The sequence below is a fragment of the Quercus robur genome, chromosome 10 (assembly GCF_932294415.1).
Source record: "Quercus robur chromosome 10, dhQueRobu3.1, whole genome shotgun sequence".
Lineage (NCBI taxonomy): Eukaryota > Viridiplantae > Streptophyta > Magnoliopsida > Fagales > Fagaceae > Quercus > Quercus robur.
This window is the reverse complement of record NC_065543.1, coordinates 20,621,259-20,639,271: the sequence shown is the minus strand read 5'-3', so window position 1 is coordinate 20,639,271 and position 18,013 is coordinate 20,621,259. Positions and strand designations below refer to the sequence as shown.

At 33.7% G+C, this 18,013-nt stretch overlaps 1 protein-coding gene across 1 annotated transcript; it reads left to right on the top strand.

Annotated features, from left to right (window-relative positions):
• The first annotated feature begins 791 nt into the window (after positions 1-791).
• On the top strand, positions 792-16,908 carry LOC126701994 (uncharacterized). The gene is made up of 15 exons (XM_050400533.1): positions 792-1,007; positions 2,501-2,651; positions 3,990-4,087; positions 5,200-5,264; positions 5,367-5,458; positions 5,699-5,822; positions 9,170-9,256; positions 11,341-11,434; positions 12,186-12,293; positions 12,633-12,733; positions 13,381-13,446; positions 13,539-13,626; positions 14,398-14,458; positions 15,029-15,092; positions 16,575-16,908. The coding sequence occupies exons 1-15, from the start codon at positions 947-949 to the stop codon at positions 16,704-16,706; spliced, it is 1,392 nt and encodes a 463-aa protein (XP_050256490.1). The 5' UTR covers positions 792-946; the 3' UTR covers positions 16,707-16,908.
• Positions 16,909-18,013: the final 1,105 nt, after the last annotated feature.

Here is an 18,013-nt window from a genome sequence, read left to right as displayed (position 1 = left end):
CTAAACAAAAATACAATCTATGCAGATGATATGGCGTTGAACTTGAGGGTGTAAGGCTGTAAGCACATTAAAATGAAATGTGTCATCTTAATGTTTATTAAAAATAATATAATATTATTTATTAGCCACATAAGCACCAAGAGTGCCAATGGTGTACATTGTTTGCTGCATAAATGTTTTTCATTAGTAGGTTAATAGTAGGGATCAAATTGACTATAAATTAAAAATAAAAACGACTAAATTGATTGCTAAAAAAAAAAAAAAAAAGACTAAATTGAAAATGACCTCAAAATGTAGGGACTAAAGTAATATTTTTGCCTTTATAATATTGTATGGGAAATATTGGTAATTTTGTCACATTGTATTTGTGCTTCACCTATAAATAATATGTGTATTAGGGTTAATTTCAATTTAACCTAAACACAAATTTGCTAATTTTTTATTGAACACAAATTTGCTAACCAAACACTTAATATACACATTTCAATCAAGAGTCAGGGAGTTTAGGGTTGGGTAAGTATTTTTGAAATGATAAGAGAGGAAGGACATTGTCACGGAGCTTAGGGTTGGGTAAGTATTTTTAAAATGATAGGAGAGGAAGGATATTATTATCACGTATAACATTACAAAAGATATTATTATCATATGTTGCTTCAACCTATGAGTCGATAAAGTTGGTAACCTTGGAGCTACGCAACAAGACGTGTACAAGCCAACATCGTGCTTAGTGGGACACATGATTAGAATTAGCGTATAGCAACAAGCAAAGACCCAAACTTTAGTTTTTTTTAGTCACGCAGAGCAAAGACCCTTGCACGATTTTCTCTTTTCTCTTTTTATTTATTTATTATTTTTCACTATTCCTCTGCTCTAAGCATATATATATATACCATCTCTTCGAAGTTTGAACGTCTGGGACAAACACAGTGAAAACTAAAAAGCTTTGATGGTGGAAGTGGGAGAGGGTTCAGGTTCAAAGCCCTCTGAAGAAATCTGGGCTAAGCTTGGTATCTCCGTTTTTCTTTACTTCTTCTGCTAATATTTTCTATAAAGTTTCATTCTTTGTTTGCCCTGAAAATGTATGAAGATACAAAAGAAGTATTAGAATTGGTTTAGCTTCCTATAGAATTTTATTTTCTTGCATAAAACCCATTTAATAACTTTCTTAAAGACCCTGAAAATGAATGATTTTCTCACTGTTTTCAAAACCCACAAAAGGGTTTCCTTTTCCACTCTACTAAGCGCTGGATTTAGCCTTTCTCTTTGAAAACTGAATATTGTTGAGAAAAAGGGATTCTTTTCTTGTAAATTCATTTTCCCAGCAACCAAACGGAGCACTATCCCAAATGTTATTGAGAAAAGGTGATCAGTCATACATGCATTTTTATTGAAAATCAAATTTGGAAAATTTGGATTCTTTTTACTCGGCAACCAAACGGGGAAGGGCATGCAATTAACTGTTAATTCCTAGTTTTGTTTGTGTTTGTCTTCTTGATTAGCTTAAAATCAATGAAGAGTTTCATGTACTAATGTGCAAATATATGTGAGGTAAAGCTAATTGTTCAGTATCTGAATGAGAAGTCATCAATTTTAGGTGTGCTTCTTAAAACTTAAGACAGCACAAAACTCACCAGTTTGCATAAGTGCACACATGAAAAGTTCTAAGATTTTAAACTCTAGAAATTACCCCCAAAAAATCGGTTTGTATATGTGCTCATCATGTCATGCAGCACCTTGTCATTGTGAATTTCTAATGTTGGAAGCTATGATGACACAATATTCTGGTAGGACTTGGTTTGGATATTAAAAGAAAATTTCATTTTAGATTTCTATATTAATATGATAAGTGAATTGAGCTTTGAAGATTAATGCAACCATTCAAAGCTGATGAAAGTTGTAGAAAAGAAGTATATATGTTGTCATCCAATTGAGTCTGCTTTGCATTGACCTTTTGCCAATCACTTTTTTTTTTTCCTCCTTTTTACTTTTTGAAAGAAGCCATGTATGAATCACATCCTTGGGACCTCTAATGTCTTTAACTCTTTGTTTGATAAGTAATTTAGAGATGACACACACAGTATTATGTCTTACAACTTGTGAGTGTATGTGGATCCTACTGATTGATGACCGAGAAGCTTCTACCTTTGAGATTCAATCACAATTTGTAGGATTTGTTTCATTGGATGTCTTTGGATTCGAATAGACCTTCTACACTCTTTGATTTTATTGAAGCATGAACTTTGTAACTATGTAAAGAATCTTAGGGTCTACAACCTATATCCTTATATTTTGCTTCTTTTTTAATAAAGTGGTTTTATTACCCATAACAAAATGGTGACTAATGGGCATAGATACAACTGACAATATTTTATAGTTTAATGAACACGTACTTTACCATTACTAGACTCAAAACAAATGAGGAAATTAAATTAACTGTAGATTTTGAAACTTCTTTACTTTTACTCTATATTTTTTGATAATTTTTTTTATCATGTTGCAGTTCCATTGGACTCAAGATATTCAGATATTGAGATAAGGTCAGATGAGATTGTAATATGTTCAGAGATCAGATCATCCTCTATTGAAAAACATGACTGGTGCAAAATATCACGGAATTCTGATCTATGTTCTGCCACAATGCTAAATAAAAGGTATTCTTCTTTTCATTGAATAATATTGAGCTGTTTGATTCTTGCCTGTCTCTCAATTCTGAAATATACTTTCGAGGGTGCCTAATAAGATCTACATTTCAAAGTTTCATTATGTCTAAATCTTCTGCAATATTGGTGGTTAATTTCAGATTTAGAAATCCAGATTCATGAGCAACCTGGCCCACCCCTTTTGTTAAGATTTGCACTTTATAGAATTAAAAATAATTTGGATTATTTGTAAGAGTAAAACTGGAGGCTGTTAATATATTGGTCAACAACAAAGATACATGATCTAAGATACACTGGGTACGACAAACAAAGATATAAAGAGCATACAAAATATGAATGTCATAAATATATATATATATAGATCTTTCAGTAGTCTCAACTCTCAACTGTTGAAATGTAGGTTAAGTTCATATAATGGATAAAAATTATCTTTCATGATGGTGAGAAATATAGAAAAAAAAGAGCACTTCTTCTATAAGAATGGGTGGAGGGTGAGATCATGGGTTAAAAACTCACTTGGGTGTATGTGTAACTTACCAATTTTATTTATTTATTTTTTGATAAGATGTAACTTACCAATTTTTTTTTTTAAAGAAAAAAAAAAAGGAAAAATTTTGGGAAATTTTGTTGGAAAAGTAAAACTTTTGCTCAAATTTTTTAACAACATTCTAGAGGATGATATATTATACAATCAGAACTCAGTTTACTATCGTATACATGCCCAACAAAAAAAAAAAAAAAAAAAAGAAGAAAAACACAATGTGCTTTGATGTATCAGTGTCTTAGCAAGTTAGAATATTTATTGTACATGTGTAAGTAACTTACCTATTATATTTTGTTCACATCATCAGTTGTTGTGGAGGACTGGATGTAACTAAACTGCTTGGTAGATCTGAAGTATGTGTCAATACTATGATTGATTTTGTAAGATCATTATGTTAAATAATATTGCAGATTGCATCAAACTATTTTTAGATCTTATTGCAATGAGAATAGATATTGACAGTGTTAACCTAATATCACAAAATTGACCTTTGTTGTAGTTCAAACTTCAATTTATTATACATCACTAAAATCATCCCACTTGTTATTTAGCATGTGCTCTATATGATTTATGCTTGGTGTTTTATGCTTCATCCTTTCTCTATGTTGGTATGTCATATAGCAATGATGTTATTTAAAGAATATTTATGCTCATTTCTTTTTCAATAGAAGATTCACATTAGTGTATATCTTCCCCTTTTGTTGCTCTCTTTTTCACTTGTGTTGTTTTTTGATTTTTTTTTTTTTGTTGTCGTTTGGGGGTGGGGGGGGGGGGGGATGCTATAGTTCAAAAACAGTACTTGTTGATGAGGCTGTTGTTCAAAACGGAGATGATATTGTTATCAAGTGTGGAAGTAAAATCTTTCCAGGCCCTGATACAGAAGGTCAGTAATCAGTATCTGTTAAGTCTAGTATATATCATAGTAGATGATTTTAGATCTAATAAAATGTTATAAATTTAAACTTTTGGAATCCATGACAGAGAGCATTTTGAACTTCAGTTTGTATTTCACTGTTTCTTTTAGTTGCTTGAAGTATCATACCATTGGTTGATATTCATATTGGATGTTATAATAGTTTGCTAATGTCATGTAGGACTGTTAGGACCTTAAGAGTGTTTGACAATAGTTGAATATTTACTATGTTAAATTACTGATTGTCCCAAAAGTTTAAGCTATTGAGATATGGTAAATTTAATCATTAACCACATACTTCTAATACTCCCCCCTCACATGTGGGCTCAACTCCCTTTTAATAGGTGAGGCCCAACACATGAGATTTTAAATGAGAGGTAGAGTGGAGAAGACAAGGATCGAACTTATGACCTCCTGCTCTGATACCATGTTAAATTACTGATTATCCCAAAAGCTAAAGCTATTGGGATATGGTAAATTTAATCATTTAATCACATACTTCTAACATACTATATTTGGAAATGTTTTCCCATTGTACTTGACAACTTGTTCCTCTAATTATTATCATAGGCTATGTAAAAGGGCTTTGTCCTATAAGCTTTTGTAAAAATAGGGCCATTGTTTACTTGACTTTATTATTATATTAATATTGTTATTAAAGCGCCATTGGTACCTTGAATATCTTTGGCACTGGCACGAGTTTTTGAAGGCAGTGCTTTGTTTGTTTCTATTTACTCCTTATGTGAATAGTTTGAAAAGAACAGGTGCTGTTTGACCTTTGATTATGTTTGCACCGTTTGTGTATCAAATTATAGTCTTCAAAGTGAACTAACTAAATGTAAATTCAGTAGTGATATTGTCATGAAAAATGGAATAATGTTATTTCTTTGTTTATAGTAAATATATGAACCTACCTACACATTTCAAAAGTGGATACAGTCGTGAAAGTGTGCTTTCAGGAGGGATTATACAGTGTTGGAAAATTATACTTTTATTTTGTAATTCTTAGAATTTGTTTCAAATTTAACATATTGTGCCTGGATACCTTAGCATATTATTTTATCTTTTCTTGATGCCTCTAGGTTATCTGGGCTACAGATTTGAAGTAATGCCTAGCCAAGAAATCTGCAATAAGCAACTAATAACGGTGAATATATTATGTATTATATTTGGCTCCTTTAAATGTTCCCTTGAGTGCTAATCCATCTGTAGTTATGCTGATGAAAATCTCTTTGTTTGGTTTTACCAGATTTCTGTTGATGCTGAGCATGCAAAATGCAGCATATGCTTAAATACATGGCATGATGTTGTTACTGTTGCTCCTTGCCTCCATAACTTCTGGTTTGTAACTTACCTTTGCTTCAATTATGAATATTTTTATTCATCCTCCTCTCTCCCCCCCCCCCCCCCCCCCCCCTCCCCCAAAAAAAAAAAAAAAAAAAACCTTAGTGTAGGTGGGATTTGAACCTAGGTCTCTGATACAATGCCAAGTGACTTTACCAGTGAGTCTAGTTGGCACCCATAGGGAACATTTATTTTAATCTATAAATTTTAATTGAAATTGTCCTTGATTATTTACAGCAACGGATGCTTCTCAGAGTGGTTAAAGAGATCTCAAGAGAAACATTCAAGTGTACTTTGTCCCCAATGTAGAGCAGTTGTACAATTTGTTGGAAGAAACCACTTCCTGCGTAATATTGAGAAGGTAGGCAGACCAACTTATGGTTATATAGATAAGAATGAGATGTTAACTAAAGCTAGGGAAAAATTACATTTTACCCCATGTAGTTAGGCCATAAAATACAAAACCTATCCACATTATAGTTTGTTACGCTAAACCCCTAGAGGTCATGTCCAAAGTGTTACACATAAGCTATAGAAACAATTTTACACCTTTACTCATTCGATCATTTATACATTCATAATAAAAAGCTAATATATAATAAATTATTTTGTTGCTCTCTGGATGATGATGATGATGATCATCGTTTGTTTGGCTATATAGCATGATTTGACTGGGTGAAGGTGTACAATTAATTTGTGACATGTATGATGCACTACAGTGAACATTGATCCAAATTGATACAATACAAAATTCTCGAAAGAAACTTGTTGCAAAAATAACAAAAAAGAAACCTAGGAATCAACTAGAGTTGCTTGGAATCAGCACCAAGCAGAATAGAAAACCTAAAAATCAGCACCTGGGGTTGTTTGGAGTTAGCAATAGCCAATTGGGAAAATTCCAACTGAAATTTTATTCATCAAGCAAAACTGTCTCCATTGGATTGAGATTGTGTGCTTATGTAGACCATCAGGGCCTAATATTAATTCTAATTGGCTTTCATCCGTACCCTTCCTCGCCCTTGGGCGAGCCAGGGCCTCCGGGCGGCGCTGGCATCGATGAGGAATGCCCCTTTGGCGAATAGGTGCTGTATGTGCTGCTGTAATGAGGAATTTGTGGACCATCTTCTCCTATATTGTCCTGTAGCTCATTCTTTGTGGGTGCAAATGTTACAAGTTTTTGGGATCCAATGGGTCATGCCAAGTTCAGTGGAGAGTTTGGTGTTTTGTTGGAGTAATTGGTTGGGGAAATTTTCTTTGGACATATGGAATATGGTTCTTGGCTGTTTGATGTGGGTTGTTTGGATGGAAAGAAATCGGCACTCTTTAGAGGCTAAAGAGAAATCGCTTGTTCAGTTACAAGCTCTCTGCCAGAGTACTCTTTTTGAATGGGCTAGGTGCTGGGGTTCTTCAAACTTTTCTTCTACTTTGGAGTTTCTTACTTCCCTTACTATTGCCCGTTAAGTTGCTTTTCATATTTTTGTTGTTTTTGGTTGTTGTTTCTTGTGTTCACCATCATGAACACCTTGTTTTTGCTGTTTTCGATATTTCTTCATGATTAATATGATTCTTATTACTTATAAAAAAAAAAAAAAATTCTAATAGGCTTGGGCCAAACCCCAATTAATTCTAAAAGTAAAATTGTCTTCACGCTCAATGCATCATTGTACCTTGAACCTGACCACAAAGGTTGTGTTCCAAACTAAACTTAGGGAGGTTCCATGTTTTATGGTCTAACCACATGGGTAAATTGTATTTTCCCTTAAAGCGAATATGTATTGGAGTTATCATTGATGTGGTTGGTGGAATAGCATCTTTTTTTTTCTTCTTCTTCTTTTTTCCTTTTATGTTTGGTTGGTGGAATAGCATCCATTTGTTAATATTCTAAAGTATCAACACAAAAAGTTGGAATGACGTTAGCTATTTTGAGCTGGTGGACTATATCTGCTTCTTAATTGTGACTTCCAGAAATATTGTTATGCTTTGTATAAAGTTCCTTTCACTTCTCCTAGGAACATCATATTGTTGTTCCTCTGCAGTCTTTTTGTTAATGCTAATGATAGTCATGAAGTATTGATGTTTAAAGTGATGAAAGTATAGTGATAAACATATTATATGGATGAATTTTATGTCTGCTTGATAGTGTAACACTAATATATATATATATTTTGATAAGTAAGAATGATATATTTATGAAAGGTTACTCTATGCATTAAAAGCACAGAGCAAACCCAAAAATTACCAGAAGAAAAAAACAGAGAAAATACATAAAAGAAAACCAAGCAACAGATTAATTACAAAAGAGAAAGAGAGCTAAGAAAAGAAGGGAGAGAATCACTAGTCGTGAGTTCCCAAGCTCGAGACCAATCAAAAAGAGTTCCACCGAAAGAATCAAGCATTTGATCACTGGAACTATCCAAATCCTCAGAAGTCTACCGATTCTGTTTCTTGCAGATACAACATAGTATGCACTACGGAACTAAATTCCAGATTTGAGACAAATGTTTCCCCAACCAATTCCACCATCGAAAAAGCAAATCTGGAAACGATCTAGGTATGACCCACGACAATCCAAAAGTTATAAAAACAAAGCTCTACAACCGATAAGCCATCTCACAATGAAGAAGTAAATGGTCTACCGTTTCCCGACAATGTCAACACATAATGCACCAGTCCACAAAATCCAAGCCCCTCAATCTCAGTTTATCACCCATTAGGATCTTATTCCAAGCTACACACCAAACGAAAAAAGAAACACGCCTAGGGACCTTAACTCTCCATATACCTTTCCAAGGAAAGACAAAGAGGGAGAATCCCGCAACTTGTTATAATACAACCGGATGTCAAAATCCCCATTAGGCTTCAACTTCCATCTCATTTGGTCTCCAACATCCATTGAAGGAGTATTGGCTCCCAAGATACGAGGAAAATGCAGCCTTTCATCCATCTCCCAATCGTCCAAATTCTTCTTTCCTTCGCCCCCTGCCTTGACAAAGAAGCTTCTCCAAAATCCTTCGCCTCCTGCCTTGACAAAGAAGCTTCTACAAAGGCCTCCCTGTCAATAGCAATACCATACAGCCTTGGGAAAGGCAATTGGAAAGGTTGATCCCCATACCACCCATCTTGCCAAAATCTTTCTCTATTCCCCAACCCAACAACAAACTGAGCATTTTTGCTAAAATCCTCCCAGCCTATACGAATACCTCTCCACAAACCACCCCCACGAACTCCCCTACCTATCTTAGAAGTCCATCCCCCCACTCTTCCCCAAACTTTGAAGCTACCACCCTTCTCCACAACCGATTCTCTTCTTTCCCAAACCACTACAACCATTTCCCCAATAAGGCCTTATTGAAAGTAGTAAGTGCCAAAATACTAATATTAGTGCCAAAATTTATACATTGTGTAAGATTCTAATGCTAATTTTATAACATATATGTTTCAGCTACAACCTTGTTACCGTACATAACATTCATGACAGAAATTTTCAATTGTCATTGAGATTGTTGTATACCCATAACATCAAATTGCATAATTTTGGGAAGGTTCTCGTCATCCTTTGCCTCTCCTTTGCCTTCTCATTAATTAACGTGTGTGTGTGTGTGTGTGTGCAATTTTTGTGGTTTTACAACATGTCAGTAACCGCTATAGTATGGCTTTCATTTATGGATTTTGTTTCCTTTTAACTAGTTTGCCACTTGTTTTGTGTAGGGTATACTTGAAGCAGATTCTTCATTAAAGCGGTCTGATGAAGAAGTTGCACTTTTAGATTCCTATGCATTGATACAGTCAAATCTTGTAAGTAATCTTACTACTTTCTAGATATGCTACTTGGATGCTTCAAAGTGTGTGAAGTACCATTATCATACATTACATAACAAGGGTAGAGACGTTGCTTCAAAGTGTGTGAGGTACCATTATCATACATTACATAACAAGGGTAGAGATGTGGCACACACGTGGTTAGGTATTTACCAGTTAGGCACATCCAATGAAAAGAAAGATGAACTTTTTCTAGTTCACTATTTTATTTATTTATATTTCTATAAGATGCACTACTCAATTATAATAAGAGAAGTTTCGGTGTCCACCCCCCCCCCCCCCAAAAAAAAAGAAGTCAATTTTGATGGTTTTTAGTGTTCTGTATGATTATTTAAATAATAAAATACACTGTTCCGTGTCATGCATTATCTTTCATCTTGAATTGTGGAATGTTGTTTAGTAGCGATGGCACACAGGTTGACCACTGATTCAATGTTCAAATTAAAAAGGCAGTTCTTGCTACTAGAAAGATCTAGGAGCAAACCAAGGAAGCTTGTGTTAAAATAATAAATTTCTACATTGAATCTGTTAACTGGCAATTTTTTAATCATTGGTCAATGAGTTTAGTTCAAATGGCATCCTCATCCCCTGGCTTTTCACACACTTATAGTCATATACATGTTATTTATGGTTAATTCCAATACAAATACTAGTTTGCCCCTAACAATATATTACGTACAACACTCCTCAGGTTGGGACATAGATATTATATAATCTGAACTAATACTATATTAACAAATTTAAACTAGTTTTGTTCACAAGTTTAGTAAACATACCAGCAATTTGAGCTCCTGTATGGGGTAACAATTATGTCACTTCCACTCTTGTCGAACAAGATGACAATCCCCCTCTATATGCATGGTGATGGTCTATTCATGAAACACAGGAGTAGAAGTAATGTGGGTTCAGAATCACACATAGGCTGGTGGTAAAGCTCCAGAAGACACTTGTTTATATGCCAACATATACTCCCATTGGTAGGGTCCAGATCAGAGTTAGACTATATGAATTCAGTTCCCAAAACATAATCCAATCATGTGGCAGAACACTAATTTTCCAGATTTATTTTTTCTGTTTTTTTATGACTTCTTTTAACAAACCAATTTAAATCTCCCACTCGATGTTTGGTGTAGAATCCAAAAATGAAAATATTCTTTCTAAATTTTGATGTTAAGATCAGTTTTAGAGCTAATTTGCTCACTAATCCACTTAAGAGTGAATAATCTAACCTTTAAACCCCAAATTTACAAAAATATGAAGTCATTTGAATGTGATTGGCTTTGATAATCTCAATCATGCAAAATCCTCAAAAATAATTTATGGAAGCTAAATAAAATTCAGTAAATAAAAAACTCTAGACTATGTTCTTGAAAATATTAGAGATGTTTGGAAGGATTTCTTACCATAGGGGATGAATTTGAGTCATTTTTGTCACCAAAAATTCGATCTTCTTCCTTTTGTAATGCTTCAGGAAGCCTTTTTTGGAGTCCTTTCTGAATGTGCATATGTTTTTATTTATCTATTTTTTGATTGGTTATTTATGCACCTAGTAGGTTTTGAACCCAAGATCTCACCCGCCATCCTATTATTATGATAAAAGGAAGTGCCAATTGAGCTATGGCTCATCGGCATGAATAATGTTAATTATGATTTGTTCAATAGCTGATAGGGGATATTAACCTAGTTTCTCTAAATGCTCTTGAAATAAGAAAATATATTTTTATCCCCCAAAGATTTTTTTGTTTTTACTGATGTACCCAAATTCCATTTGATATTTATATTTGAGTATTAAAATGAGCGTGGTTCCTTTAATGTTATATGTACCTATAAGTTAGAAAACAATATATCATTTACGAATCATATAGATGTCTATCCGGTGAACAGTTTGTTGTGTTGCGTCTTTTCATTTGAAATAGGTTCAGTTTTATTGCTATGTTTTCCTTTTATGTGTTCACACCATTGGTTGGTTTGATATGTTGCTCCTTATGTGTTATCAAACTTCAGAATAGTTTATGATTCTTTTCCTTTTTGTTGATTGTTCTGGTTATAATTTAAATTAGGTCGTTAGATCAGGGAAAAAGCTGCGAAGAAAGAGGGCTTATTCCCCCTTGGATGAGGAAAGTGATGGCATAGACCTTCCATGCCCTCAATGTGGTAATATTATTTGCATATGAATTCTTGTGTTTGGAAATTGTTTCCTCAACTTGGTGAATCGTGTATTGCACATCATTTATTCACCCATCTATCGACCTTAACTCGCATTTTTATTGCTTAGTAATTAATTTTAAAGTTGATCATTCTTATCCATCACTTTTTTTGTAAATGTATCTTTACCAACATGAAAATGTTAAGATGGATAAATGGAATTACTGGGAAAGATAAGATAGATTTGAAATGAGGAAATTCGTTTAAAGATAGGGGTAACCCTTATTGATGAAAAGATGTGGGAGAGTTGCCTTAGATGATTTGGTCATGTGCAGTGAGGAAGAGTGGGTTGATTCAAATTGAGGGAATGAAAAAAGGTAGAGGAAAACCTAAAATAACCTAGTAAAAGTAGTAAAAAAGGGCACATCAATTAAGGATGTAACAGAGATTATGATTTTAGATAGAATATAATGGTGGCAAAAAAATGTGGCCAACTTGATAAGTCTATTGAGGATCCATAGTTGAGCCCAAAGTTTTGTGGCTAAGATTTGCTTATGTTTCTCACCAACTTGCTCAAGTGGTTTAGATGAACTGCTCTTTCAATTTTCATGTTAATGATATGGTCCAACTTTCTGAAGTTCACTGCAATTTTATTTGGAAGGTCTTGAGAAGTTTTTTTGTTTCATGTTTCTAATATGTGATGTTTTCCTCATTCACTGTGTCTAATTTATATATAACAAGGTCATTTACAAATTTCCAGGTACAGAATTGGGTGGGTTCCACTGCAACCAGAACACCATTCATCTACAGTGTCATGCATGTGGAGGAATGATGCCTTCCCGAACTGATATTAGTGTACCACAACACTGTAAGTTTTTGTGTGTGTGTGTGTTTGAAAGCAGCAAAGGATACATTCTAGCTTGTAGCTCACATTACAGGTTATAAAATAATTTTATTGAAAGTCAGTCGGATAGGTTTTTAAGACTTTGCCTTATGCTGCAGTCACCATAGAAGTTTATTTCTTTTTAATTTTAGAACCACACTATTGATGCCTCTAGACTTGGACTTCAACTTAGCTTTTATAATTTTCTAAGATAGGGAAGATGAAGTGATCCACTGAATCTGTACTTTCTTTCCCTTTTAGTGTTAGGTGTAACAAAGCAATTGTTCTGAATTTGTCAATATTTCCATTTTTTCCCTCTTGCAGGTGTAGGATGTGATAGAGCATTTTGTGGGGCTTATTGGCAAGCTCAAAGGCTTACAAGAAGTGACTTTCACCCTGTTTGCAGTCGTGAGACTTTTAAACCAGTATGTGCTGCTCTTTTGCTTCTTCTTTTTTCCCCTATTATTAATTAATTCCCCAAAGTTTTAGGACATTCAGTTGATTAATCATATTGTATCTGAGGACAATTGGTTTTGTTTCATATCTTATTACTATTTGCTGATAGGACATTCAGTTGATAAGACACTCTTTTAATGGACCTCGTTCTAAAACTTCTTTCTTTTCAACAAATTTTCAACTCTTTACTTAGTTGTCCCTTTCATTCTCTGCTGAAAACTACTTGCAAATTTTTTTTTTTTTTTTTAATATGTGTTTGGGAACAGATTATAAGTCAGTTTTTTGCTTTTTAGCTTTTATGTATAGCTTTTTAAAACCTCACTTTTTTTTTTTCTTTTTTTTTTTTTTTTTTTTTTCTCACTTTTTCAAAGTACAAATATACTTTAACACAATAGCAAAAAGATAAATAATTTGTTCCCAAATCCTCTAAATGATTTCATACACAAAGTTTCCTAGGTTCACGTCTACTTTCGTTGGAGTTCCTTTGTTTTAGCCATCCCATTTTTAGAAAAATGATGTTAAATTATGACCTAGTTGAAAGATTGATCAGTATTTGTATGCTAAAAACTATGGTGACATATTTTATGATGATTATACTTCTTCCTATGCTTTGCAGATCTCAGATCGCACTATTTCTAGAATTCCTGATGCAGTGCATGACAAGAATCCGCATGAACAAGATGTGTGGATTTCTCTTTACCAAAACATTAAACTTTTGTAATTATTTTAGTTAATGAATGGTTTGATATGACTCACATCTTAGTGGTGTTTTAGATCACACAAAGGTGTATTATACAGATGGGCAGAACGTTGCAGGATGTTATCTCAGAGTGGATTGCAAAGTTAAACAACAGAGAAATAGGTAAGTTGATATATTCTTCAGTATTAGTTTAATGGTTGAAGAATGAATTTGTTGGGTTCCAATGTTCTGAATCACAATCATGATGCCTTAATTTATCATTTAGTGTTGATGCTAGTAAGCACATGATCAACCTTCCTCATGAAGCGTATGTTTGTCATCCAATTACTAATGGAAGACTTGGCTTCTAAATTTTATACTTGTTACATATGTATTTTCATGGACTAAGACAAAGTTTCTTCTCTTCCCTGCCCCCTCCAAAAAACAAAAAGTAACGCTTGGGTCATGTATAACTTTCTAAATAATCTGTAGGAGGCAAGTTGATTAAATCTTTTTTTACTAACCAACTGGTCTTTTCTATCTGAAACATGCTATGGTTCTGGTAGCATAATGCTTGTGGTTTCTAACTGAAATAGTTATGTAGGATTCCAAGGTGGAATGAATAGAAAATATTGTGTGGATCAGTGGATCAATGTACATTTCTAGGTAGCACCATCTCTAGGTATTAAGTCATGTTTCAATGTTCCTTGTTTCAATATGTTTGAGTATTTTCTGTTTCATTTCAGTGCACGTGTTTCTCTACTTTTAGGTCCTCTAGCTATAAAGTTTTGCAGTTCATTTCTTTTCTAATGTTCCATTTCTTCATATGTGATAAAGGGTTCTAGTAAAAAATGATTAGTTTTTCATAGATTTTTCTGGTTATCATAGGGATCTGATGTATTAATTTTCAGATAGTATTGTTTTAATTTAGAGGTAATTTTGTTCTCATGGCAGATCGAACAAGGATGCCACTGAACCATGCTGAGATGATCACTTCCAGAACTCATGTTTGCAAGTAAGTTTCATTTTGCATTTGGTGTTCTCGATAATTGAATTAGTTTTCTGCCTGCAGTACAAGTCCAATTCATCTTTAAACTCATAACATTTTGTGTAACACTTTTAATTCAAGGTGTTACAGTCTGAATGTACCCAAGGCATATCACTTCTTAATTTCAAATTTTTTTTTTTTTTTTTTTGCATCTGATTTTCATGTTTCTTCTTCTGAGTGGGCTTAATTGTTGTTGAATTTTTAATTTCTAGAAAGGTGCTATAAATCTCAAACGCTATTTCTATTCTTGGTTCTATGGACATCAGACATAATTTTTGTATATGGTGTTTGAGTTTAGAGCTGTCAATATGATGTTTCAAGACCTGAGGCACCACCTTCTCAAAAAATTTGTTTCCTTCAGTCACTTTTGTGTTGAAGCAGTATTAGCAGTCTTAACTGTATTATCCATCAAATTGCGATTCAAACAATATCCATCAAATCATATTATAAAGATAAAATGGTGGATAAATTAGAATACTTGGATTTCTGTCTCATTAAATGCCAGATTCTTAGTATAGATAATTGTTTTGGATGCAGTGATTGTTATGACAAATTGGTCTCATTCCTTTTGTACTGGTTTCGGATTTCAGTGCCCAAATATGTAAGTATCATCAACTTGAAGCATTATAATTTCAAATTTCTAATTGTAGATATGGTTTTCTTTTCAATGGATGTTTGGTAGGCATTTCATGTGTCCTGAAATTACGTTTACCGTAACTTGTCTACCCATCCTACTGTTTTCCCCTCTCATATATGTGGTTTCAACATCTGGTACTGTAATATTGAAGCCTTCACGTTATGAAGTACATACAATGATGAGTCTTTATAATAACTTGGGGCTCTATGCAATAGATTAAGGGTCTGTTTGGATAGAACTTATTTTACTGAAACTGAAAACACTATAACAAAATAATTTTTAAATGTGTGAATAGTGCTGTGGGACTCATTTTTAATGAAAAAATTGATAAAAAATGAAATTTGTGGGTCCGTGAACAGTGCATCTGTGCACTGTTCACGGAAGACAGTCAAAAGTTGCGGCTACTGTTCATGTACCGTACATGAACAGTACCGCTTGTTGGGGGAAAAGGCGTGAGAAAAAAAAAAAAAAAAAAGGGAAAACGCAGAAACTTAAAACGCAGCAAACGTGGATCCAAACTGTGCCTAAGAGTCAACTGTGTTTTAGCTCACACATGCCATTCATAAATGTAATAACCTGCAAATCAAATACATTGGAGGTTCAGGAGAGTTTAAACTTGAAGTTCTGGTTCTTTAACCAAAGTGGCAAAGTGTCACCCTACAGTTTTACCCGTGTGGGCTTGTGAAGTAGCAAATTCAACCATACAAGAAATATGGAATCATCCTAGTCTAGTGTGTCTTTTGATGAAAGCATTCCATAACTTACAAAGAAAAGGAGGTCATTTTCGAGTAACAAAGACATGTACCAAACAAACAATTGTCACTGTGGCATTTATGTTCATGACATTGAAATTATATATATAAGAATTAGAAGCTCCCCTTTTTCAAAACCAAGGCGCTTGAAAAAAAATTGCTGTGTTGTTCTATAATATGTCCCCTATTTTGAGTAAATTCCTTCTCGATCCAAAGCTGAAGTTTCCAAACCCAACTACTTACATGGCTGGTGGTGCTCCAGACTAGCAACAATCTACCCCAGTTCATAGAATAATGTACTAAAATTGATTTAATAATTGAAATTTTGAGCTTTGTATGCCTACTCTTTTTGAAGGTGGTTTGAAGAATTGCTTGTGTTAACAACTCTCTGAAAGGCTCTTTCCAATTTATTAGACCAGTGTTTTATCTGCCTCTTTGTTGTGGAATTATTTAACACAATTTTCCGCCCTTTAAGATTCGGGTATGATAGCTTCTTTCTTAAAAATTGGCGTGTGATAGAAATCATTGATTAGTTCTTATAGATGTCCTCTTGAGAATCATTTAATTTCAGATTATGATTTGAGGGTCTGATTTAATCAGATGGTTCATATGAGTGATCACTAGTTAGTTCTGGAAAGTTGCCTGTAATTTTTGTTAGTATTATTTTAATGTGGTTGTGTATGCTTCTTCATAGCTTTTACCACCAGATGCATCAAAAAGGGAAGATTGCTGGTATGGGTATTCGTGTCGGACACAGCACCACAGTGATGAACATGCTCGTAGATTAAATCATGTTTGCCGTCCTACTAGAGGTACTAACATGTAGTGTAGTTTCTGTGATATACACTAATGGATGTAAACAACAACCCCCCCACCCTTCCCTTTTGATTTGGATATGAATGTAATCCTACTATTGGTTGTTACACCATTCATTCATGTCAAATTTACTTATCAATAGTTTTTTCATGCCATTAAGGCCATTATCTGCATAGAGAATGACTAAATTTTATAATAATTTCTCTTGAAGATGGTTTGGGGTCTGGTAAATTCTGTGATATATTGCCTTTTAGGTCATCCAAAATTAAGAATAGAAAAAATGAAGAAAAAAAAAATGTTCCACGTGGTTCAGGTGAGAATCATGTGGTGCAATAGAGTAGGAAAGAGCTGACAGGCTATTACTCAACAATATTGTTGACTATTTTAAGATGAATAATAGGACCACAACTTTTGCCACAATTTACTCACGTTGCAAGTTGTAGCAAAAATTATGGTACTATTTTCCTTTTTAAGATTGACAGTTATTTATTTATTTATTTTTTTAAGTAAAAATAAAATAGTTTTCACATGCGACGTTTCTACTCATTGCAGTGGCATATTTTCTTCCTACTTTAATGTGGGAAGCACGCCTTTATGGAACAGCAGAGTGTTTAGTCATTCAGATGGCTACTACTACATTTTTTTAACACCAACTTCGTTGACAAAAATAAACAACATTAGGTTTCACGTTGGACTTACTGTATGCTCTGTAGCATGTGATTTCTGAAAAGTGATATTGACTATTCAGGGCTTTTCTTATTAGTAGTTTTGTGGAAGTTTTCCATTTAATGAAGCTCAACTTAAGTCACTTCAATTCTTTGTCAAAGACTAAAAGGATACATTCGGCTTAAAATTTGGGTTTTGGGGTGGGGATGTGTTATTTTATGCCATGAGTCTCGTAGTTCAATAGCACATTTTGACATTTTCAACGGAAATATCTTAGGTTGATATTCTCTCAAGATCCAAATTTTCTAGTGATGCTAATGGAAACATTCAAATTTCAAATTTTCCAACTTCCAACTATCGAATTATCAATCATTAGTGTCTAAATTCAATATGGAAGATAGTTAGATACCATAGCTTATAATAAGTTTTGATCAATCATCATAGTTCATAGATGTTCCCTTCAGATTATTCGTACTATGAAATTGGCATAAGATCTTATAATTTATTTAGTCCTCAGGCGTAGCTTACGGCTTATGTGGATTAAACGGATAGAAAACTAGTAGACATTTTGGGAGAGGCCAAATATAAAATATAATATATATATTTGTCCATATATTGTGAGCCTGCCTTGCCGATTCTTTTTATGTTTGT

Bases quoted from the DNA above. Each gene is read 5' to 3' on its own strand.
- LOC126701994 (XM_050400533.1), top strand. From the start codon at position 947: ATGGTGGAAGTGGGAGAGGGTTCAGGTTCAAAGCCCTCTGAAGAAATC. The intron at 2,652-3,989 runs GTATTCTTCTTT...GGGATGCTATAG, and splicing joins GCCACAATGCTAAATAAAAG to TTCAAAAACAGTACTTGTTG. The intron at 14,459-15,028 runs GTAAGTTTCATT...TTTTGGATGCAG, and splicing joins TCCAGAACTCATGTTTGCAA to TGATTGTTATGACAAATTGG.